The following is a 23,614-nucleotide window of genomic DNA, read 5'->3' on the forward strand; positions in this document are numbered from 1 at the left end:
ATGAAAAGACATAAGTCTTCAAATCAGTAGTATAAATACCTAGGAGCACAATTGCTAGATTGTATAATGAGTTACTTTCCTAAAGCTGTGGTAATAAATTTCCACAAACTGGGTAGTTTGAAATAACATAAATTTATTATCATAATTCTTGAAATTAAAAGTCTAAAAACAAGTTGTCAACAGGGCTATGTTTCCTCTGAGGGCTGTAGGAAAGAATTCTTCCTTGTCTCCTCCTAGCATCTAGTGGCTTCCAGCAATCCTTAGTATTCCTTGGTTTGTAGGTGCATACTTCCATTTTTATTCATATGTACATGGTTATCATCTCTGTGGCTTTACATGTCTCCATCTCTGTATATTTACATTTTCATTGTATTACAAGGACTTTGGTTATTGGCTTTGGAGCCTATCATCATCCAGTGTGACTTTATCTTAACTAACTTGACTATATATTTAAACCCTGCATTTCCAAATAAGGTCACATTTGTAGGTACTGGGTTTCAATAATCAATATACCTTTTATGGGGTGGTTGCAATTCAACCATAAGATAATGTTGAGTTGTCAGGGTTTATTATTAATTATTATTATTATTTTCATTCTAATAGGTTTGTGATGCTATCTCATTATTGTTTTAGCTTACAATTCTGTAATGCCAAGTATTATTTAGACTAGTTTCATATAATTAATTCCTTCTCTTTATTTGGGTCCAGTCGTGGGGCCTGAACTCTGGGCCTGGGCGCTGTCCCTCAGCTCTTCAGCTCAAGGCTAGCGCTCTACCACTTCCACAGCTCCACTTCTGGCTTTTTCTGCTTATGTGGTGCTGAGGAATCGAACCCAAGGCCTCATGCATGCAAGGCAAGTGCTCTACCACTGAGCCACCTTTCCAGTCCCTAATTCCTTCTCTTTAGTGAGATGTCTATTCAAAGTTTTTGTTTTGTTTTACTATTTTTATTTTCTATTGGTATACGTAGTAAAGGGCTTCATACAATTATATTTGATCATGTAAACCCCTTTTACTAACTCTTTCCCCTCTTTCACTTCCCCTTCCTTTCCACCTCCTAAGTAGTCCCCTGATTTTTTTGTTTATTTTTTTCTTTTCTTCTCTAATTTCCACAAATCAGAGAGAACATGTCATATTTGTCTTTCTGAGTATGGCTTTTTAAAATGTAACCAAAGTATTTCCAGTTCCATCCATTTTCCAGGAGACAACATAATTTCGTTCTTCATAATGGATGAATAAAATGCCATGTAGTATATACATCACTTTTTCAATCATTCATCTATTGTTTGGCACCTACACTAATTCCATAATCTGGCTATTGTGGACATTTCTATGGTAAACACAGCAGTAAGGTATCTCTATAGTAATCTGACTTTGATTTTTTTCAGGTATGTGCCAAGTAGTACAAGTGGGTCATGTGGGAGTTTTATTTATTTATTTAAAATTTTTGTTGGTTGTGTTCAAACTCTGGGCCTGGGCACTGTCCCTCAGCTTTTCAGCTCAACACAACTACTCTACCACTTGAGCCACAGCACTACTTCCAGTTTTTGTTTTTGTTTTGAGTCCGGTAGTGGGGCCTCACTGAACTCTGGGCCTGGGCGCTGTCCTTCAGCTCTTCAGCTCAAGGCTAGCACTCTACCACTTGAGCCACAGCGCCACTTCCAGCTTTTTTCTTTTTGCTTATGTGGTGCTGAGGAATCGAACCCAGGGCCTCAGGCATGCAAGGCAAGCACTCTACCACTAAGTCACCTTCCCAGCCCCACCACTTCCAGTTTTCTGAGTGGTTTATTAGAGATATGAGTCTCATAGACTTCCCTGCCTGGGCTGGCTTTGAACCGTGATCTTCAGATCTTAGCCTCCTGAGTAGCTAGGATTACAGGTGTGAGCCACCAGCACCAGGCTTTATTTTTTTTTTAAAGAAATGCCATGCTAATTTACATAGTAGCTGCATTAATTTAATTACTTTCAGCAGTGAATAAGTGTTCCTATCCCTCAACTTGCTACATTCTCACCAGCATTTGTTATTATTTGTTTTCTTCAGTGTGCTATTCTGATAGGTGAGTTAGAATTTCCTTGTACTTTTGATTTGCATTTCCTTGATGGCTAAAGATGTCAAACATTTTTTCCATATATTTATTAGCCATTTATGTTTTATCTGAAAAGTACCTGTTCAATTCTTCTGTCGATTTATTGACTGGGTTATCTGTTATTTTTGTATTTTTTCTTTTAGTTCTTCACATATTCTTGATATTAATCTCTTGTTACATAAATATCTGCCAAGATTTTTCTCCCGTTCAGTAGCCTGTCTCTTTACTCTGTTGATTGTTTCTTTTGGTGTTTAGAAGCTTTTAAATTTGATTTCACCATTTCTTTGATGACTCAAATATAATTCAAAAGTGTATTGTTCATATGTGTCTGCAAATTTTCTCCTGCTGTTGATTTCTAGTATTATTCTATGTGGTCTGATAAAATACAAGGGGTTATTTCAACTTTTGTATTTTTACAGCTTGTTTTCTGCACTCTTCAGGCACTTTTGTTCACTCCTTCTCCAGAGATGTTAGGGTTGGTTGGACATGATTAGCCTGCCATTTTATCATCAGTGTTTTCCTCCTTTTTTTACATTAGGTTTTTGCTTTCTTGATAATATGGTCTTTTTAAGTACATCCTCAGCCCCCTGCAAGCACCTGTACTGAAGGCTTATTCCCATCTATCGCACTATTGGAAAGTGGTAGAGCACCTTTAACAGGTGGATCTTTGCTGGGTGTGTGCCAGTCAAATGGAGGAGTGACATTGAAGGGGACACTGGGACTCTAAAGTTCCTTCTCTTCTACTCTATGTTTCTCAGCTGCAATGAGATGAGTAGGTGGTTTTACCATATATTTCCCACCATGATATACTGTTTCACCACAGACTCAATCAAGGACTGAAACTTCCAAAACTAAGAGCTAAAAGCAAACATTTCCTTCTTTTAAGTTAACTATCTCAATTCTTTTATTATCGTAATGGGAAGCTAACACATTTTTTGGGTTTAAAGAGTTCTTTGTATGATTTGGGCACAAGTTTCTAATCTTAGCTCCTGCACTCTTAGGATGGCATCGTTTTTCTCTCCAGTGTTTCAGGCCTTGTCTCTGTAATCAACAATTTTGTATTTGTATGTATGTAGGTTTCTCTCCTATCTTAAAAAAAAATCTTTATCTTGAGTCTTCCTCTCCAATTTCTCCACTTCCTGTATCTGACATATTCACTACAATCTTAGATTTGCTCCTACCCTTTATATCATTTCTTCAGTAAGCCTTTGCAATTTGACTTGTAACAACCTCTTCTATTCAAAATGTTCAGTGCAAGTGTTCCAAATGACTGTCTTGCAATAGTTAGCAGTATTTCATATTTCTTTTCCTATGACATTTTTGCTTCATTTGATACAGTTTATGGGTTCATAAAATTATTTTTCTTATCGGGTTCATGAAACATTAGTATTCTAGCTGATATCCTCGCCTACAAAAATCCATTAATGTTGTATTTACACTTTTGCTCTTTTTTTACATTTTTAGAACTATATAGTCCCGCATCTTCCAATTCTGGTTCTCTCTAGTCAATTCTTTCTGACCAGTCTCAAGCTTCCTGTAAATTCAGATTTATTAACTTTCCTTCAGATTCTTTGTCACAGTCACCCCCATTTCCTTGCATTTACTGACTTAGCTTCAATGTACACGCTTCAAGGTCACGGAGCATCTTATTTACCTTTGCAAAATATAGGATATTAAAATGTTTGTTTAAAATTATATTAGACTTTTAGACTTCTTGTCAAAATAGTACTTCCTACCAACCTCTAGTTATCAAATCCTCTGAAAGCAAGAATATGTTTTTTTGTGTTTTTTTTGTTGTTGTTGTTTTTGGGTCCGGTTGTGGGGCTTGAACTCTGGGCCTGGGCGCTGTCCCTCAGCTCTTCAGCTCAAGGCTAGAGCTCTACCACTTGAGCCACAGCACCACTTTCCGCTTTTTTCCTTTTGCTTATGTGGTGTTGGGGAATCGAACCCAGGGCCTCATGCATGCAAGGCAAGTGCTCTACCACAGAGCCACCATCCCAGCCCAGGAATATAAGTTTTTATTCCCTGACAGCCTTTCAGGATTCTGGGTGTACAGAAGCTCCTTAACAAATATGTTTAATAGCGTAATGTGAAAAGTTTTGTTATAAGAGTAATGCTGATTGTGTCATCAATATTGCCACTTTGAGTGAAATCACGGTAGGAAGTTGTGTGAGATTTTTATCTTTCAGTAACCAGCAAAGCCAGGAGTAGCCTTGAGGGAAAAAGCTAAAGGACAGAACACAGGCATGAGTTCAAGCTCTAATACTGGCACTGCCACACACACACACACACACACACACACACACACACACACACACACGCACACACACACACAATTTTAGCGTGTAGAAATTGCTTCAAGGGGGCAATTATTTCCCAATGTTCATTACACATAAACTCAGAACACTTGAAATTTAAAAGAACTAAAGGTTTATTAAGTAAAGAGCTTAAGACTTAAGGTAAAAAAACATATGGCCAGGCAGGCTAGGGTGGCTCACACCTGTAATCCTTGATACCTAGGAGGCTGAGATCTGAGGATCACAGTTCAAAGCCAGTCTAGGCTGGATAGTCCATGAGACTCCTATCTCCAATTAACCACGAGAAAACCAGAAGTGGCTCAAGTGGTAGAGATTTGCCTTGAGCTGAAGAGCTTAGGGGCTGTGCCCAGGCTTAGAGTTCAAGCCCCACTGACTGACAAAAACAAAACAAAACAAAAAACATGGTCGAGGGGCCAACCTAAAACACAACTCTCCTAAATTCTGTTCTGTATTTAGTCTTTTCCTCCCTAAGGGACAATAAAAGATGTTCAGTTTAACTCTCTATAAAGGATTATGCTGCAAATTTACTTAAAACAAATCCTTCACCCTTGCCAGCAACTCCATTTCACAGTCTCCTTTTTTTTTAAGAATAATTTTTTCTTAGCATCTATTAGTTGTACAAGGGGGTTCCATTTTGATACATTTACTTCATAGATTCTGAATCAAACAAAAGATATTCCCAGACGTTCATCATGGTTCCCAAGTTAAGAAACACATAAGAGACAAGAATGGATGCCAAAGTCAGGTCTCCTGAGTTCAAATGACCAGCAGTACATGAATCCATTTTTATGTCCATCTTTTGAAAAATAAAATTTCTTTTTCAGGGAAAACACTGTCTGGAAGACTCATTATAAAGCTGTGATTCAGGACATCCCACACATACATGAATATTTTGCAGATAGTATCCTTTCTGGTAAAAATCTGAAATTATGATTTTGATGAACTCTGAACAATACGCTTCGCAGCCAGAAAAAGGCACAGGGGCCAAGTACCCATACCAGGCATAATTTCTGAAGGTTTCAGCTTTCCATGTGGTTCTCTGTAACAATATTCAGCTTGATTGTGCAATCAGCTACACTAGGGCTTTAAAATTCAATCTAGTAGATATAGACTCTCAGGAGGAATTACAACAGTAAAAGATTACTATTAACTAGGCACAAATAAATTTATGTGAATATTCTCTCATCAGATGCAATGAAACATGTTTCTCTGTCTCAATTCAGTACTAAGAGATTTAGTTTTTCTTTAATGCAAATGAAATAATTATATCTAGTAGCAGTACTGAGGGAAAAAGCCAAACTCAGCAATCAGACTTTCTGTGCACAAAGAATGTTCATTTACATCCCTCAACCTCCATATACTCTAAAAACAAGACTCGGGAAGCTACATTCTCTGTGCGAGAGCATTTAAAAAGACTCAAATGCAGTCAACAGATTCTGAGTTGCATGACTTTGGATTTTAATTCTCCAAAACAGTGAGGTCCATTACTTGAATCTGAAAATTTAGATTACTTTTGTTATGCTGAAAACAAAATAGCCAGCCCTCACTAATCCTCCTTAGGATACATTATCACTACTTTGTGTTTTTGAGTGTTTTATTCATATCTTTAAATTTGCTCATGGCAATTTAACTCCCTATATCTAGTTGTGTATATCCTTTGTAGGCTATAAACTCCTGAGGATATAATTTATGCCTTATCTATTTCTGTATTCTCCCAGAATCTTAATGTCTAAGACATATTACCTGCTCAATAGACTTAACTGTGTATATGCCATATATTTCCCAGGTCTTTGATATATCTTTTCCTTTCTATTTCTAAGAACTCTGTGCCTTGTTTGTTTGCTTGTTGTTTTGTTTTTGCAGGTACTAGGGTTTTAACTCAGGGCCTTATACTTTCACTTGGCTTTCTTGTTCACAGGTAGTGCTCTACCATTTGAGCTATGCCTCTATTTTGTTGATTAAAGATGGAATCTTAAAGACTATTCTGCCAGGCTGATTTCAAATCATGATCCTTGAGGTCTCTGCTTCCTGAGTTGCTAGCATTACAGGTATTAGCCACCCATTTCTGGAATGTTTTTGAAGCATGAAAAAAAATCATCTTTCATTGCAAGTGTAATTTAGCCAGCTATGTAAGTAGTAAGGGAGGATCTAACAAATATTTATTGAATGGTATTTTTGTGAAAATTTTCATAGGTTTCTTTTGAGGTTTCATCTGTTTAACGGAACCCAGCCATCTCAGTGGGACTGAAGAAAGAAGAAAATTCCAAAACATAATGAGGGGACTAATGGCAGACCATTAGCTAAATGAGAAGCCTACCTAAGCATACACCCTTGTATGACTCTATGGTCACACACTTATGAAACCAATTCATTCTGTTCTCAAAAAGCTTCTCTATAGTGGAAAGTAAAAAGGGTCTATAAATGCTAATACAAGCAAATTTCAAAAACGTACAAGGACTGGCAAGAAGCCAGGAGAAGGTCCTACTTTCTAAAGCCAGCCTAAGAAAAGGATAGTGAAGCTCATTTTCAGGGAAGGGTTGGAGAAAAAAGCTATTTCAGGTTGGTGTAGCACGGAAGGAAGGAAAAACTTACCTTTATATGTCAGGAATGTGGTTGCTTTTAAGGAGATTGGAACAATGTAATATAGGGATGCAACTTGGATTGAGACTGGAAAGGCCGGTAGAGGACCCACACATGGGATGCAGGATTGAACAAACCAAGGGCCTGATGCATGCCGAGCTCATACTCTCCACTCATTATTATTGTTGCTGTTGTTTCTGTTTCTGTCATTTCTTTCTGGCACTGGAGCTCGAAGCCAGGATGTTGCATTTACTAGGCAAGTGCATTGCCATTGAGCTACCTCCCGGCGCCATGTCATCACTTTCAACACAACAGTCTCGTAAATGACCTTCTCCTTATTTTACACAGAGACGAATATCAAGCCAGCAAAGCCGTCGGAAGGCTTATCACACAGTCAATACAAATATGTGGCGCCCAGACCAAGCTGCAGCTAAATGCCCTTTTAAATCCTCCCGTGATCCTCAGCGCCTCTCTCCAGGACGTCAAAATGTCTTCTGCTTCTGGCCCCGCCCCGCATTCCCACGTGCCAAAGTCCTTCCGGGTAGCAGAGGTCGTTCCCGGCAAGATGGCGGCCCCCATGGAGCTCAGTTGCTGGGGAGGCGGCTGGGGACTCCCGTCGGTGCACAGCGAGTCCCTAGTGGTGCTGGTGAGGACGCCTCGCGGGCTGGGCGCGGGAGGAGGGGCCCGGCGTTAGCAGCCGGGTGGACCTGGCTCTGGCTGCCCGCCGCGCGGCGGGGCCCTGGCGGCCCGGGACGCTGCTCGCCGCGCCCCCTGGGCTCACTGGGGCGCCCTGGCACCCACCGGGCCTGCGACCCCGCGGGACCCTCTTGGCTTCGCGCTGGGCCCCGAGACGCCACGGCCTCGCGGCGGCGTCCCCGCACCCCCAGGACCTTTTTGGGAACTTGGAGTCCCACACCCGGTAGCTGCAGCGCGCGTGCGGGCCTCTCGGTGCGGGCGGGGAGCAGGCCGCTGTTCTCAGGGGGAGCAGGGAATGTGAACCAAAGCTGCGCTGCACATTTGCATGACGTCCTCGGTCTAAAACGTTTTATTGCCAACTCTGTTACAGGCTTATGCCAAGTTTTCTGGTGCGCCCTTGAAAGTCAATGTTATAGATAACACCTGGAGAGGTTCAAGAGGTACAGTGTGCATTTTTAGATACCCCTTTTCTGCCCCTTTAAAGTCCCTTCCTTCTATTTAAAGTTTTGAGGCATACAGCTCTAGGGTACTTTGGGATTTTAGTTTCTTCTTTCCATGCCTTTGGCTATGTGTTGCTTAGGATTTGAGTAATACAGCAAGCCAACTCAGTGGAAACCAAGAGAAGTGAAAATGTTCTTCAGAGCTGCTCTTTGTGTCATTGAAAAAACAAAGGGGAAAAAAATAAAGCCTGAGACAGTCTTACTCATTTTTCCCTTCCAACTGTGCAATTGGTATTGTTTCTTAAGGTATTCGAATTTTTAGAGGAAATCATAATGTCTCCTTGTATGTTATCTGTTTTTGATTATAGGTGATGTACCAATTTTGACAACTGAAGACAGCATTGTTTCTCAGCCTGCAAAAATACTAAACTTTTTAAGGAAACAGGTGGGTGGTTCCTTGTGAAGTAGATTTTGATTCCCGAATGATATTTTTTTTCCATTAATTTGTTTGATTCTAGTATTTTAAAAATCCATTAGACAGTTGGAGATACCAGAAGTTCATACCAAGTAGACTTGATAATCACTGCTGCAAAGCATGAGTTTTACTTTGATTTAAAAGTCATGGTGAATTATGCAGATGGTAGCTTTTTGAGGGGCTACCACTTACAGTCAGATTTTAAAGCTTTTGATGTTAAATGTTCCTAAATATTTAATGGTTTCTTTAATTTCTTGTAGTACAGCAAACCTCATAGGAATGAGTATCATAAATTTTGGGTTTTTTAGGATGTTGCATTTTTAAAAATTTTGTAATAAAATTATGGATATTAAAAAAGTCAAGGCAAAGTATAGTCAGTTTATTTTCATACACTTTGTTTTGATTTTTATTGAAATTAATATAAAATAAGATTCAATTTAACTATTCATTATTATATTTATTCATAGCAAAGTCAGTTCACTTACACAGTGCTATCCATTCTGTACTGGGTACATCTGAATTCACCAAATAGCAGCTATTTATTTTTAAAAAGCATTTATATGACTGAATAAATTAAATGTTTTATGAAACAGTGTATCTGAAGTGTTTGAACATGTAATATTGCCTAATGTATTTAGAATACTTTTAAGCAAAACTGTGCGGGCCAGGTGCCAGTGTCACATGCCTGTAATCCTAGTTACTCAGGGGGCTGAAATCTGAGGGTTGTGGTTTGAAGCAACCCTGGACAGGAAAGTTTATGAGACTTAGCTCCAGTTAAAAACCAGAAGTGGGGCTCAAGAGTAGAGCACTAGCCTTGAGCAAAAAAGCTCAGGGACAACACTCAGCCTCTTGAGTTCAAGCCTAGGACTGGCACAAAAACAAAATAAGATAAAACTCCAATGTATTAAAATTGTGTTTTTTCTAAATTAGGTTTTCTTTTTTTTTTCCTGGAGAAAAATGTAACCAATTAGAAGTGTTTTCTCTTCCAGTAATTACTTTTATTTGTTAACTTTGTAACTACATGCCATGTTATAAAGTAGGTCTTTAACAACTTTTTAAATAATAGACGTTAATTAAAAATTATAACTACCATATATTTATTGTATGCCTGACAGTACTGAGAACCTTATGTTCATTAAATAAGGCTGTTCATTGGTTTGTATTTCTTTTTTCCTTTTTCCATTATGTTTGCCATTTGTGAGGAGAAATAAGAATCCTAACTTATATAGCTTCATTGTTCTTGGGATACTCTTTCTTGTCGTTCATTGCTTTTGGGAAGTTCTAAACTTTTGTTCTGTTTTGTTTTTCCATAGAACTATAATGCAGATTATGAACTCTCAGCAAAGCAAGGGGCCGATACACTGGCTTACATAGCTCTACTTGAAGAAAAGCTTCTCCCTGCTGTGGTATGCATGCCTGAATTCTACAGCATTTTAGTGACTTCAGTGAAAGTGTAATCCCTGTAGAAGGAAAATATTGAGAAGAGATTAAAAGAGGAAATTTCACTTATTTGTTAATCTTGCTTTTTCATACTAATGTGAAACTGGATGGTTAGAACTTCAGTTGGTATGTGATATACTAAAATGAAAGATAATGTTTAATTTTTTTAATTTTAATTTTAAAATATTTATTTTTTCATTGCTAGGTATTAATATGAGGGCCTTACACAAGCTAGGCAAGTACTCTACCACTGAGCTGTATCTACAAACCCAATGTCATTTTGAAAATAAACATTCTTTGTGGGATTTGAAACATTTTTAATCCCATGAATAGAATTGGTTAAATGGTAATTCACTCAATTCAGCCAATATTTATTTATTTATTTTTTTTTTTTTTTATTTTTTTTTTGGGTCCAGTTGTGGGGCCTGAACTCTGGGCCTGGGTGCTGTCCCTCAGCTCTTAAGCTTAAGGCTAGCGCTCTACCACTTGAGCCATAGCGCCACTTCCACCTTTTTTCTTTTTGCTTATGTGGTGCTGGGGAATCCCCAGGGCCTCAAGCATGCAAGGCAAGCGCTCTACCACTGAGCCACCTTCCCAGCCCTCAGCCAATATTTATTGAGTACCAACTATGTGCTATGTTTTGTTCTAGTTCTTAGAATATAACAATAACACTCATACATTTGAAAATTTTATATGAGATCATTTTATTTCACTTATGAAAAACTATCACATTGAATGAGTAATAATAGTAATTGACCGAAGAAGATCCTGAGAATGTTCTTTCTTTCCTTTGGCAGCTTCACACATTCTGGGTTGAAACGGACAATTACTTCACTGTGACAAAGCCATGGTTTGCCTCACGAATTCCTTTTCCCTTGAGTTTAATCCTACCTGGAAGAATGTCTAGGGGAGCACTGAATAGGATTCTCTTGACAAGAGGAGAGCCTCCCCTCTACCATGTCCAAGAAGTGGAAGCACAGGTATGTTTTTGATTATTCTCCAAACCAGAGCTCTACAGGGAAGGGATAGGAGGAAGAGCACAGATGATCTTAACCTAGGGATACTGCCTTAAAAGCAGCTTCATAGCATCCTTCCTACTTTTGAGATAAAATTTCATCCTTGTTAGATATACAGAGATGCCAAGGAGTGCCTAAATCTTCTGTCAAACAGATTGGGAACATCTCAGTTTTTCTTTGGAGATATGTAAGTTCATGCCCTTGAAAATCATTTTGATATTTTTGCACATGTATATTCAGTAAAAAGTAATTTAAAGCATGTCCCCTTACCCCTTCAAAAAGGAGTTTGTCACTTAAAGAAGGATTTGATATGTTTATTTTTTTTAGTTGTAAGAAACTTTTCATATCAGTGATAATTAACATTGGCTTGAGGTGTGGTATATATGAATTTAAAATATCCAAGGCTGTTCCTACCTTGCCCAAGTTTAAATTACACTTGTAAGGAAAAAAATGAACCTGTATTTTACAACTTAATTTTCTTCTAAATAATAGAGTATTTTTCAATCTTCCTAAAGGGTAAACCCTAGTTGTATAATTATTGTGAACTGAAATGGTTAGTAACTTTTTAAAGCATTGTTATATACTTCAGATTTGACAAGTCTATTTGTAGAAAACTTCATTTAATCAGAATCCCAAGTTAATATTTTTAATGTACTTTAAAAATGTTACTTTATTTTTAGGCCTTCTACTTTGGATGCTTATGTGTTTGGTTTTCTTGCACCTCTTTATAAAATACGGTTTCCTAAAGTTCACTTACAAGAACATCTGAAGCAGCTCTCCAACCTGTGCCGATTTTGTGATGATATTCTAAACAGTTACTTTAGGCTCAGTCTCGGAGGTAAGCTGGCTTCTCATCAGCTAATGTGTATTTGCCTTGAATATCTTCATATTCTCCCAAACCTCAGGCCTTGAGTATGCTAGGGAGGCACTCTTCCATTGAACTGTGTCCTTAGTCTTTGGGTGTTTTTTTTTGAGACACAGTCTTGCTTTATAACTCAGGCTGACTCAGACCCACTATGTAATCCAGAATGGCCTTGAATTTATGATCCTACTGTCTCTGCCTCCAGAGTATTGGGATTACAGGCAAGTACCACCATGCCTGGCTTGTGTATTGTCTTTAAGTACTGGGTTATAGCACTTGAAGAAGTTGCATTTTTTCCAACTTCAGTATTAATCCACATGATAGTTCTTAGTTAAATAGAGACTAGACTAATTTGCCTTTTATTTGTTCCTCTGGATTTTATTTTGTGAGTCTCCTTTTTAAACATTCCCCCTTTGAAGTATCACATTTTCTTCTGAAAGATTAACAACCACAGTTATTGAGTCCTTGCTAAAATAGTATTTAACCTAATGCAAATAGCCAATTACTTTAAATGATTTATACCTGCTGCTTCTAGCATTTTCCTGCGTGAACAGAAATCAGTAGCAGATTGATTTTGGTGAGGTACACTCCTATGATTCCACTACTTGAAAACTGATTGCATCAGACTGGAGGTATATAGTAAGTAGAGGACACCTGTCACTGAGGATATGATTCTTTTGAGTGTGGGGCCTTGTACTTAACTGATTGTAATACTAAATTAGTATTGGGAGAGTTGGGTGAAATTGTCCACTTAAGAAACAACAGTTAAAACTAACTGGCTTAAGTGGACAGTTTATTTTTCAAGCTGGGTTATGTGTTTGGTATCTAGGGAGTGTTAGTAGATTGGGAGACAATGAGCAGTGGCCAGAAAACCTGATAATATAGCAAAGCAAAATCTTGAGTCCTGGATCAGGCTTACAAAATCGGAATCTTTTAGGGATAATGCCCAGAAACTTGTTCTTTTAAAAATCCCTGTAAATGTTTTAACACCTAGTGGATAACTGTTTAGCAGTCACTGTATTACCACACTATTCAAATAGTTATGGCCAAAGACCTATTTAAAACGAATGAGGGAAAGATACAATTAAATTTCAGAAGGAAAAGAGGAATGAAAGACTGCTGTGTTTTTACTAATTACTATGGCTAGCTGCATGTCACTTGGCTCATAGTCTTCATGAATGCATTTTAATCCTTTTGTTTCGAGTTTGGTTTTGGACATTACCTCCTAACATTGCTTTTGAGCCCGGAATGGTTTTTCCCTTTGTCTATATTTATATTTTGGAGGGTGAGGTAATTGGGAGGGTTAGTAGACTCAAAAGTCTTTCAATCTAAACAGCTTTCAAGGCTTTCAAAATTTCCTATCTTTTTCTGATTTCTATCCTGGCTTCTTAGGCATCTCTCCCGCTGGACAAGAAATGGTAGATGCAAATCTGCAGAAACTCACACAACTTGTAAATAAGGAATCCAACTTGATTGAAAAGGTCATGTTTACTTCAATCATTATTTTAAAGTAGACTAGTATTTTCCTTCTGTAGCCAATGTTGTAATTTGAGTTATGCATTAATTTACCTTCTTTCTTTTTTTTAGAAGTTTATATTTCAGATAGCATCTTAAATGTACTTTTACTAAACTGCATATAATTTAGTGTTTTTTTGTTTTGCTTTGTTTTTCTCTGTCGTGAGGCCTGAACTGAGGGCCTGGGTGCTCTCCCTCGGCTCTTCAGCTCAAGGCTAGTGCTCTACCGCTTGAGCCACAGTCCCATTTCCAGCTTTTTCTGCTTATGTGACGCTGAAGAATTGAACCCAGGGTCTCGTGTATGCAAGGCAAGCACTCTATCCCTAAGCCACCTTCCCAGCCCTAATTTAGTGTTTGAAGCCAACAGTGGCCTATTTGCTGTGGGAAAAATAGACAATGGTATAGGTTTATTTTTACCACACAGTATGTATCTATTAAGCTTGGAATCCCTAAAGATTGGCTTTATACAAAACAATGACAACACAAACTACAAATGTTTTCTGTTTCCTGGGATTATAAGCACCTGTGCTGTCTTATTAACAGCACCATAATGTCCATTTCTTTCTTCCACATGTACTTTTTTTTGTTTTTCTCCTGTGTGTCCTTTACTGTTCTGAATGTAGTCTACATTTTTACCCCACTATGGATGCTTTTCCATTTTAGGGGGTGTTTATTTTTGAGAGAGATTTTCAGGAACAATATAAGGGAGAGAGCCAACAGTAGACATTTCAAGGGAAATTCTATTCAGAAAAGCACAAGAGTGTTGCCCTTTTTCTCCTCACTTGTTTCTTATACAAATGAACAGTGTTTTATTCTTTTCTAGATATATGGGGTTATCTCATTCGCCTCATAACATCTCTGAATGCTGATACTAACACTACCCATTTTATGCATAAGGCCTCTGAAGCTTTGAGAGTAGCTTTGTCACCTCTCCAAGGTCTCTCAGATGACAAAAAAGTAGAAAGGAAACTTAATCCCTAGAAATGTGCCTGGCATAAGCTTTCATTTATTTTCTTCAGTAGTCAGCCATCTAGCTGATGGATGAAATTACAGAACTGTTACTACAGACTAGATTTGCTAGTATATATGTCACTGTTATTCTCTGAATGACCTGTGGGGTTTTTTTGGTATTATTTCATGAATTATGATAATTTGAGAAATGAGTAAAATTGGGTGGTAAAATTGGAAGAGTTCATTATTATTAGTTTTGTAAGCTGAGTTAAACCCTGATTTGGCTCAGTTCTTTGCTCAGTCCAGTAAATCTGAGGAGTCTATGAAGTTTTACATGTGGATTAAGGAAAGATCACTCCACTATAGATTCTATTTTCTATATGTGGAGAATTCATGACGAATATGGAAAGAAAACTGAAATGCCCACATATTCAGCAGTAAAGCCAGGAGATCCTGTCACCACTTTGTACACATCTTTGTGCAGCATCATCAGTGTATCAGAGTTCTCTGATATATTAAATTAGGCACTCCTTTTTGCTCATACCTGTTCTTCTGTAGGAAGTCTGTGGTTTGCTGGTAAAAACAAGATGGTAGAGCTACCAATCTTGTTAGCCATAGCTATTCACTTTGGTAGAAAATCTAAAATGAATGATGTTTGAAGAAATTCTTGTAAGAAAGAAAATAGCTCAACACCATTGCCCAAAATAGTTCAGTGTTAATACTTTGTCCACTGGAAAACAAAAGTTTATCTTTTATTCTTATTACCCCTGCACCCCTACCCCCCATAACCTCTGCCAAAATGCTCCCTCTGTGCTTTATAAAAGAATTTTGAGATGATTACGGCAGGAGAATCGAATACTCTGTACAAATACAAAACTGTAAAAGAGCCTGCCTATCATATAGACAATAAGATGCTGTTTTCTGCTGGTGTTGTGTTTTGATGGCAGTTGCTTTAAAGTCTTTTATGAAGTTAAACTGATAGTGAACTGAACACAAGGACTTGAAACTTGAAGTTAAACAGATAGTGACCTCAACACAAGGACCTGAAACTTGCACTTTGTGGGATACTGTGATTAATAATAGTTCCTAACCCACTAGAAAAAGAACTATACAACTTTGTGGGGAGGGAAGTTGGAAGAGGAAAAACTGAGGGAGAATGAGGGGGGGTGATGCTGTTCAAAAGGAAATGTACTCATTACCTCACTTACGTAACTGTAACCCCTCACCTTCACAATGAAATTTTTAAAAATATAAAAAAAAAAAGAGTAGTTCACTGAGGGTCTGGTTGAGTGCTGAATAATCCCTATCCTAGTATTTGAAAAATACTAATATGTTTTGCGTTAAGTCTGAAGTTCTTGGACGTTTTCTTAACATGTTCCATATTAATTTGTTTCTTTAAGGCAATCTTAGAACTGATCCAGTGTTTGGAGAACCTCTTAAATCTAAAGAATTTATTCTTTTTGCCCCATTACTAGTTTCCTTTGGTCTGCATACTTTTAGCTTGGGAAAGCTCATCTTTTTTGAGTGTAATATTAATCACAGTGATTAATTTAAATAGGTATAGTTGAAAGAACAACCACATTGCAACAAATATCAGCCGTGGGGCCCAGGGCACATCACTTGCCCTTTCTGAACCTCATTTGGTTCATCTGAATAATAGGGAAGTATGATGTCTGCCCTTTTTTTCTTCTTGTTAGGAAAATCAAACAAGATACTGTACATGAACATACTTCATAAGCAGTGGACATTAGGGTAACAGAATTATTATTTTTAACTTTTATTTTTATAAACGCCTCTTAAACTGGGTGAGCTATGATGTAATTTAGTAGAGTATTCATTTTGTGGAGTTAGGGTAATTTTGTGAAGGTATCAAGAATGAGCCACATTGCTTTTTTTTTACAGATACTGAGTCAGCTGGTATTTGAGGTATGACCTTTACAATTCTTGAGAGACTATTTGTAAGAAAAAGATTTCTCCAGCAGTTCTGCAAACATATGGTTCTCTGCTGTAGTTTGGATGGGGAGGCCACAGTCCACATAAGTGGTGCCACAGCCTTAGTCAGATGTATCTTTTATACTTTCTACAGATGGATGACAACCTTCGCCAAAGCCCTCAGCTTCCTCCTCGGAAACTGCCAACACTTAAATTGACTCCAGCAGAAGAGAGTAATTCTTCGCACAGGCTGTCACCCTGACAGTTATTGTGCTTTGTGGCCAAGTCTTATGATTGTCACGGTAATCTCTTAACACCACGGGTGTGAAGGCAAATAGAATATACCATTCATAGGTATAAGGAAGACTAACACAAAAGAAACTTTCTATGATATTTGTTTTTTTCTTTTAACTAAAAAGCTTGTATGCTAGCTTGGCACTGCTTTTTAAATAAAGGTGAATGCTAAATGAATGTGGTGGGTGGGGGGAGAAAACACATTGTACTTTGTATGAAAAAACCTGCCTTAAACTTGGCAGATTTTTGCCTTTTGCTCATATGTTACTGACCAAAAGCTACAATTCTGTTCTGAATGTGTATTCTTAATTTATTCAAGATAATTTATTCAATTTATTAACTTGGTTTTCTTATACTTGTCTGCATATATAATATATGGCTCTTTGGCAGAGACTTTATTTCTTCTGTTTAGAAATCTGATGCCTATTTTAGGATCTAGGAAAAATACAAATTACTTCATTTCAGTAGAAAGGTTTGTATTTAACTTTAAGAAGCAATGAGGAATGTGCTTTTATTTATGCTCATAAGTCTAACCTTTTGGGGATTTAGAACTGCATATATAAACAGTAAGAGTGGTTGCATATTATATTCATCTCATGAATGCACTTCAGAATAGCATAATTTTTGCTGATGTGTTCCTTATAGGTTAATAAGTGGTCTCTAGGGGTCTTTTAGTTTACAGGGTAAATATGGCAGCTTTAGATGTATGTATTTATAGAACATCTCAATTGTCTTATTCATGTATTGATTCCAAAACTGAATGTCTTGGTCATCTTTATTGTGTTAAGCTGTAAACCTTACCCAGTTGTTAGATACTACTCAGGAGAAGCCTATGGCCAGGGTAATTGAAACACCTACTGTGCATCTGGTCTGTGTTCTCTAGGCTTGACTCAGACCAGTGTTCTTTCATAACATGCATATATGTAGTCACAGCTTTCTGATGACTAATTGTGTTCCATATATTTTAATTACTGTTGAGGATCCAGAGGAATAAATCTGAAATAGCATATTTTTATGACTATTTTCTATTTACTGGCTGCTGAATTGGTCAAGGATTTGCTGTGTGGTAGTTTTCCTTATAATAGAAACTTGCTTATTTTAGTGGTGAGGTGCTTCTGTTGTTTTAAATCCCACTTCTGGGATTAAAAAAAAAAATAGGACTCTTTTTTATTAGTGTCCTAAAAGATTACTATGGTGCTCAGCAAATGTTACCGAGTCCTGCAGAAACCCATATGTTAAGAAAACAAGCCTTGTTGTCAAGAGACTCATAAGCTGAGTGGAGGTCACTTGTGTTTGACCCTCATCCTCCCAGTTCTGTATTTAGGTAGGTGTTTATACATGATACAAGAGGTTTTGTTTTTTTCTCTTGATAGTTTTAACTATGTGAGAAACAAGGTAATCATGGTGGTGAAGATTAGATGCATTTAGTGAAAGTACCAATGAGTTTCACATTACTTCTCTAACAATGGTTGTATGTGGGGGCGGGAGAGGGAGTGAGGGAGGGGTGGGATTGGCTGTTGCTCATCTTCAAAGACAGTTTGTTATTTCAGCATTCTGAAATCTGTATGAATATTTTGTGTTGGAAATAATGACTGTGATTTATTATTTTCTAGAATTGATGAATATTGGGAAAGAATAGTTAAGCACATTAATCAGACATCTGTTTATGCTTTAGTCAGGGTTAGTCATTTTCAATTATGATTTGTATTAGACCTTCCAAAAAGCATTTGAAGTGGCTTACAATTGCAAAACACATGTAAAACAGGACAATTATAATTAATTTCTGAAAAAAAAATTGTAGAAGAAAAAACTCTATCAACAGTAACAGATTATAAAAGTGAACAATACATCTGACCTCAAATCTCTCCATAGATAAAAAGAAAAGATAATGCTAGGTTATATAGGTTATTCTTTTGATAAATCTACAAAAGACTGTGAGGAAGGAAAATGTTTATATATTTATAAGAATATGGGAGTCATGTTCTCATGATACACAGAATTCAACTAAGAAGTACTGTGTGGTTTCATATGTTGAATTTGACTTAAAAGGGTCATTTTAACATAACAAGTATTTTTTTTTGTATACTATCAAAATGATTTGTTTACTTTTTGGTCATCTCTGCTTTGCATTGCCTATAGCCTTACATTCTATTATATATTGTGCTTCCAGACTACCACTTCTGAGATGCAAAATGTAATTTGACAATTTTTATGTTGGGATACTTGAGTTTTCTTTGTATATACAAATGAAATGATAAGAAAGCTATAGCTGAGCATAAACTAGGAGCCAGCCACACATAGAGGAAGCTCTTGGACAAAATTTTTTTTTTTTCTTTTATGCTACACAAGGTCTATAGACACAGTGTCAGGATATTATTTTGGATAGTTTGAATTTACTGAGAAAAATGGTCCACAACCTTAAACAGAACACTGTGAACCATTGTCTTTTACAGGTAATGGTGGAAGATAATATGAAAAGGAGGGAGTATGCTTGTGTTTATTTTTGATAGTATAAGATTTAAAAAATGGCTAGATAATTTCCATAAGAAGAAAATCCTTCACCAACAGTCCATATCAATCATGCATAATAGTAACTACTTAACACTAAAGAGACTATAAGGAACATTAAAGATGGTTTTTCTTTCAAAACTGTTTTTTGACTTCATCAAAAGATTGACAATAACATATCAAATTTTAGCTTAGGTGTGCTTGAATTTTTTGGGGGGGTACTAAAGGATGAGAGATTTTATAAAAACATGTATTTTTGTTTCCATTTATAATATTGATCCATCTATTTTCATATCTATACATATATGAAAGAATGGGAAGGATTATTTCAGTCATAGCTAAGTTAAAATTTTTGTACATCAGAGGCTGGGAAGGTGGCTCAGTGGTAGAGCGCATGCCTTGCATGCCAGAGGCCCTGGGTTCGATTCCTCAGCACCACATAAGCAAAAAGAAAAAGCCGGAAGTGGCGCTGTGGCTCAAGTGGTAGAGCGCTAGCCTTGAGCTGAAGAGCTGAGGGACAGCGCCCAGGCCCAGAGTTCAGGCCCCATGACTGGACCCAAAAAAAAAAAAAAAAAATTTTTGTACATCAATGATAATTGGAAAACAAACACAAAAAGAGATAACAACTGGTAACAGTAAGGGTTTGCTTAGAAAACTAGGGATTCAAAAAAAGAGATACTTGAATTTGATGGTTTGTTTCTTTGGTGCCTCCTCTGAAAGCTTGCATTTACCAGGCCTAGTAGATTTTGGGAGCAGTTTTTCATAAGCTGTCAACAACCTTGACCTTTTTAGAATGAACATATAAATGCTTGTTTATAGACAGGAGGCTGAGTAATGGGGACATGCGATATCTCCTATTTTTATAATGTCTTGTGAGTCTCTATTTCTAAATAAAATGGTTTTTAAAGAACAAAATTCAATAAATTTATCATTATCCACATAACCATGATTTAAAAATGTAATAGTCCAAACATACTTAGTTCCAGAAATATAATATACATAATATAAATTAAATATTTTTAAATAAAGGAAAGGCAGGGAAGTTGGGAATGGAGGGAAGGAAGAAGGGAAGGGGAAAGAGAGAGGGGGAGAGAGGGAGGAAGGGAGAAAGAAAAGAAAGGGATCAGGGAAGAGAGGGAGGGCAATGTAAAACCAAAAACATCTTTTCCTTGGGATATCAATAAATCTGTTTTTTTTCTTTCTAATTATATGTTTTTTTCTATGGTAACTGGGGCATTTTTGAGAATAAAAGTTTTGAAAAAGTTCTGAATCTTCATGCACTAGTTCTGTGTTGTATTTATCATCTCCAGATAGGCAGTTTGAGATGTTCACTAAGACACCACCCCCCCATGAAGAAGGTGTGACATGCCTATGTGCTATTTTAAGCTCAAAAGGAGTTTGTAATTGACTTTGTTTTGGTTTAGTTATTTTTATAATTGGAATCCTGAGCAGAACAGTAGAGATGATTTGGGTTGTGATGATGGTATTATAAAAGATGTTCTTAGTGGTAAGAAATATTTTTAAATCGTTTTTTTGCTATTGTGCAGCTGTGTGGATTTATATTTACTTGTTAGTGTCATTTCATAGTTATTTTCAGAAATTCATTGGTACAGGAAATCAACAGTCCATTATACTCAGGTTTAGTTGAGTTTTATTAGGTCTTCAAAATGTTGATTTTCATAGAGATATATAATTTTTTTTATTATTTCTTGCTTTGGCTTTTAAGGGTTTGCAAAGTAAATTAGAAATTGTTGGGTAGATAGTAACTACTAGCAGCCAGACTATCTGTCTTAATAAGACTAATTAATTTAAGATTGAGAGAGAAGCATACTCTGGGAAATAAAGAAGGATGCAGAAATTAGTTTTTCCAGAGAAGTATTTCATGAATTACTAGAGAGAATGAACATCCTTGTGCAATGAGTAGAGAGGGGAATGTTATAATAGAAACTTATTGGGGGCTGGGAAGGTGGCTCAGTGGTAGAACACTTGCCTTGAATGCATGAAGCCCTGGGTTCGATTCCTCAGCACCACATAAGCAAAAAGAAAAAAGCCAGAAGTGGCGCTGTGGCTCAAGTGGTAGAGCACTAGCCTTGAGCTGAAGAACTGAGGGATAGCGGCCAGGCCCAGAGTTCAGGCCCCACAACCGGACCCCCCAAAAAAAAGAAAAAAGAAAAGAAACTTATTCAGAGCAAAATAGTTTTTTTTTTTAAGGAACCCCCAAAAGACAGTTCTAATTGTGTCTTCATTAATTTAAAATTATAAGATTAAAAACATAGCATCATTACATTTATTGGTGAAGTAGCTCCTAAAGAAGTATAATAGATTTTGTCAATGGAGGTTTCCTGTAGTCCAATAAGTTTAGAAAATGCTGGACTAAGCAAAGTTAAGTTACTATAGACTTCTCAGAACCTTGGATGTGCATTTCCCATTCTTCAAGCTTTGGAAAATTTTCAAGTTTTTATTTCATTACTGAAGAAATAGTCTAAACAATGATTGCATGTATGAGTGTGCCACATGCATTTCATAGGAGGAGCATTTATGGTTTTCATTAAGTGCCTCTATTTCATACACCATTTGCCTAGTTTGTTTACACGTGGATTTTTAAAATAGATGTTTAGTTGTGGGATTTGTGTTCTGAGAAATATACTTGTGAAAACGTTGCCCTAGAGTGTTCGCCTTGCCCTCTCATGACAGTGATAATATGAGACAAATCAGGATTCCCTTGGACCATGGACTTGAAAGGCCAGATGTAGATTCGTTGTTATTTAGTTTGTGGGGTGACCCTGGTTAATACAGCCCTTTCTCCCAGAGCTCTAGTAAACCTGGCACGGCTGGGTAGGGGTCTGAACTGGTGGTTTGTGTCAGGAACAGTTATTAGGCAATGGGAACTAACTTGTAATTCCAGAACAATTTTCCAAGCCTTTTCTTCTTGTGCTTTAAAAAGTATCAAAAAAGACAATGGAGATTATTATAAATGATTTTATGTTGCTTCAATGACAAAGCAAATAAGTGTAATAGTTTCAAGTTGTTTTCTGTTATTAAAGTCATAGTCTAAACAAGGATTATGTGTGTATACTTCTAGGATGGGAGTTTATAGTTAACATTTAATTAGCAGACTCTACATCTGAAAAAATGTAAACTTCACAAAGTCTCCAAATTTCAGATAGATTTTATTTCACTTCAGAGTGTAAAACCAGACCACTAATGAGGCACAAGGATGTTTTTTGTTTTTTGCAATATATACATTTTCATGTTTGGAGTTCCATGTTTCGGGGAAGTGTTTGTATGAAGTTTGCCTTAGGCTTTGAGTTATGGTACAAGGATGGACATCTAGCCACATGAAAAGTTCTTCTGATTCTTCAGCTTTTCTTTTGCAAATTTAGAAAAGTGTCTTTTAATCATTTGGTTTACATATCCCAGATCATCAAAAAATGACTTGCCAGGGTTTGCATCAGTCCTCAACAAGTCATGCACTGTGAAGAAGGCTGTCCTAGCCATTTGTTCTTCGGATCATTTGCTGCTTCTCCTGCCTTCTTGGCAGCTATCTTTTGGAGAAAGAGGGACATACTCAAGGTTTTAAGTTAGCTGCATAAAGATGAATTTTATTCCGCTTATGAATTTATTTTCTTCCTTTTTTGAAAAAAAGGAAATAATATCTTTCATTTTTAAAATTTATGTCCAAGGAAAATTGTGACTTGATTGTAACATAACTAGTTTTTTGGAAGATGGACAGAAAACAGGAAATATTTTATATTCCAAATGGTTTTGTCCCATCAAACCTATCTTTGAACTGTAAACATTTTAAACATCTGTTCTAGCATGCAAATTCTAGTTTCATTATAAAGTAAACAGTCTTAAAATAAGCTATGTTGACTATAATATCAGTATTCTAGCCTTGCCTAGTATGGTTATATTTTACTCAGAGACTATGTATAAATACCTAAAAGTGTTAATAATGATCAATATTGTAAAAAGTTTATTCTAACAAATGAAAAACTGGATATAATGTCAAAATGGCTATTTTCTCAATAAAAATCTCAAATTGCCTGAATGTTTATTAGTTCTCCATGTAATATGATTTATTAAGGTGAATGTTTTTACTGAAGAGATTTTTTTTCTGTGGTTGAAAGTAACTAAGTGCAGAGACGGAGCTGGATAGAGGATTCTTCTTCTACCCATTCTTTCTAGGATACTTTTGAGACCTTCACATGTGGTCTTTGTACACTAAAGAAATTAGAAGACTCTGGGCCACTGACTTGTGACCTTAGGTTCTCCTACAGCTCTTCAGAGCTGTTTCCTGATCCTTTCACTTCTATGAGTTTCTTTAAAGTTTCCTGTTTACTCTAATGATGTTTGATTTAATTGAATGGAAAACACAGAAAACTAATAAAATTTTAGGTAGGAAGGATTTTGATTTTGCTGGTTTGCCTTTGGGGATAGAATACATGTATATAGACAATTCTGTTATATCTGTTATATAAAATAGTAGGTATATCGAGAG

General features: G+C 36.8%; 2 protein-coding genes across 8 annotated transcripts in view; one reads left to right on the top strand and one right to left on the bottom strand.

Annotated features, from left to right (window-relative positions):
- The window catches only part of LOC138832928 (thrombospondin-4-like), an 84,323-nt gene extending 76,898 nt beyond the window's left edge, over positions 1 to 7,425 (bottom strand). The window contains exon 1 of the mRNA XM_070031191.1: positions 6,997 to 7,425. The gene's annotated coding sequence lies outside the window, so the exon portion shown is untranslated. The remainder of the gene's footprint in view (positions 1 to 6,996) is intronic.
- A 110-nt stretch (positions 7,426 to 7,535) lies between these two features.
- LOC138832929 (metaxin-3) overlaps positions 7,536 to 23,614 on the top strand; it is a 36,891-nt gene continuing 20,812 nt past the window's right edge. For 2 of the 7 annotated variants that reach the window (XR_011373739.1, XM_070031193.1), the window contains exons 1-9: positions 7,536 to 7,630; positions 8,051 to 8,120; positions 8,489 to 8,565; positions 9,909 to 10,001; positions 10,833 to 11,015; positions 11,162 to 11,238; positions 11,732 to 11,889; positions 13,306 to 13,394; positions 16,466 to 16,613. Coding sequence is in view for 4 of the 7 variants with exons in the window: in XM_070031193.1 (XP_069887294.1) it covers positions 7,550 to 7,630; positions 8,051 to 8,120; positions 8,489 to 8,565; positions 9,909 to 10,001; positions 10,833 to 11,015; positions 11,162 to 11,238; positions 11,732 to 11,889; positions 13,306 to 13,394; positions 16,466 to 16,573 (936 nt within the window). In the remaining 3 variants the exon portion in view is untranslated. The other 5 variants (XR_011373740.1, XR_011373741.1, XM_070031192.1 and 2 more) reach the window with 5 other exon arrangements.

This window comes from Dipodomys merriami, unplaced genomic scaffold (genome assembly GCF_024711535.1).
Source record: "Dipodomys merriami isolate MVZ:Mamm:240054 unplaced genomic scaffold, mDipMer1.0.p SCAF_20, whole genome shotgun sequence".
In the NCBI taxonomy this organism is placed as follows: Eukaryota; Metazoa; Chordata; class Mammalia; order Rodentia; family Heteromyidae; genus Dipodomys; species Dipodomys merriami.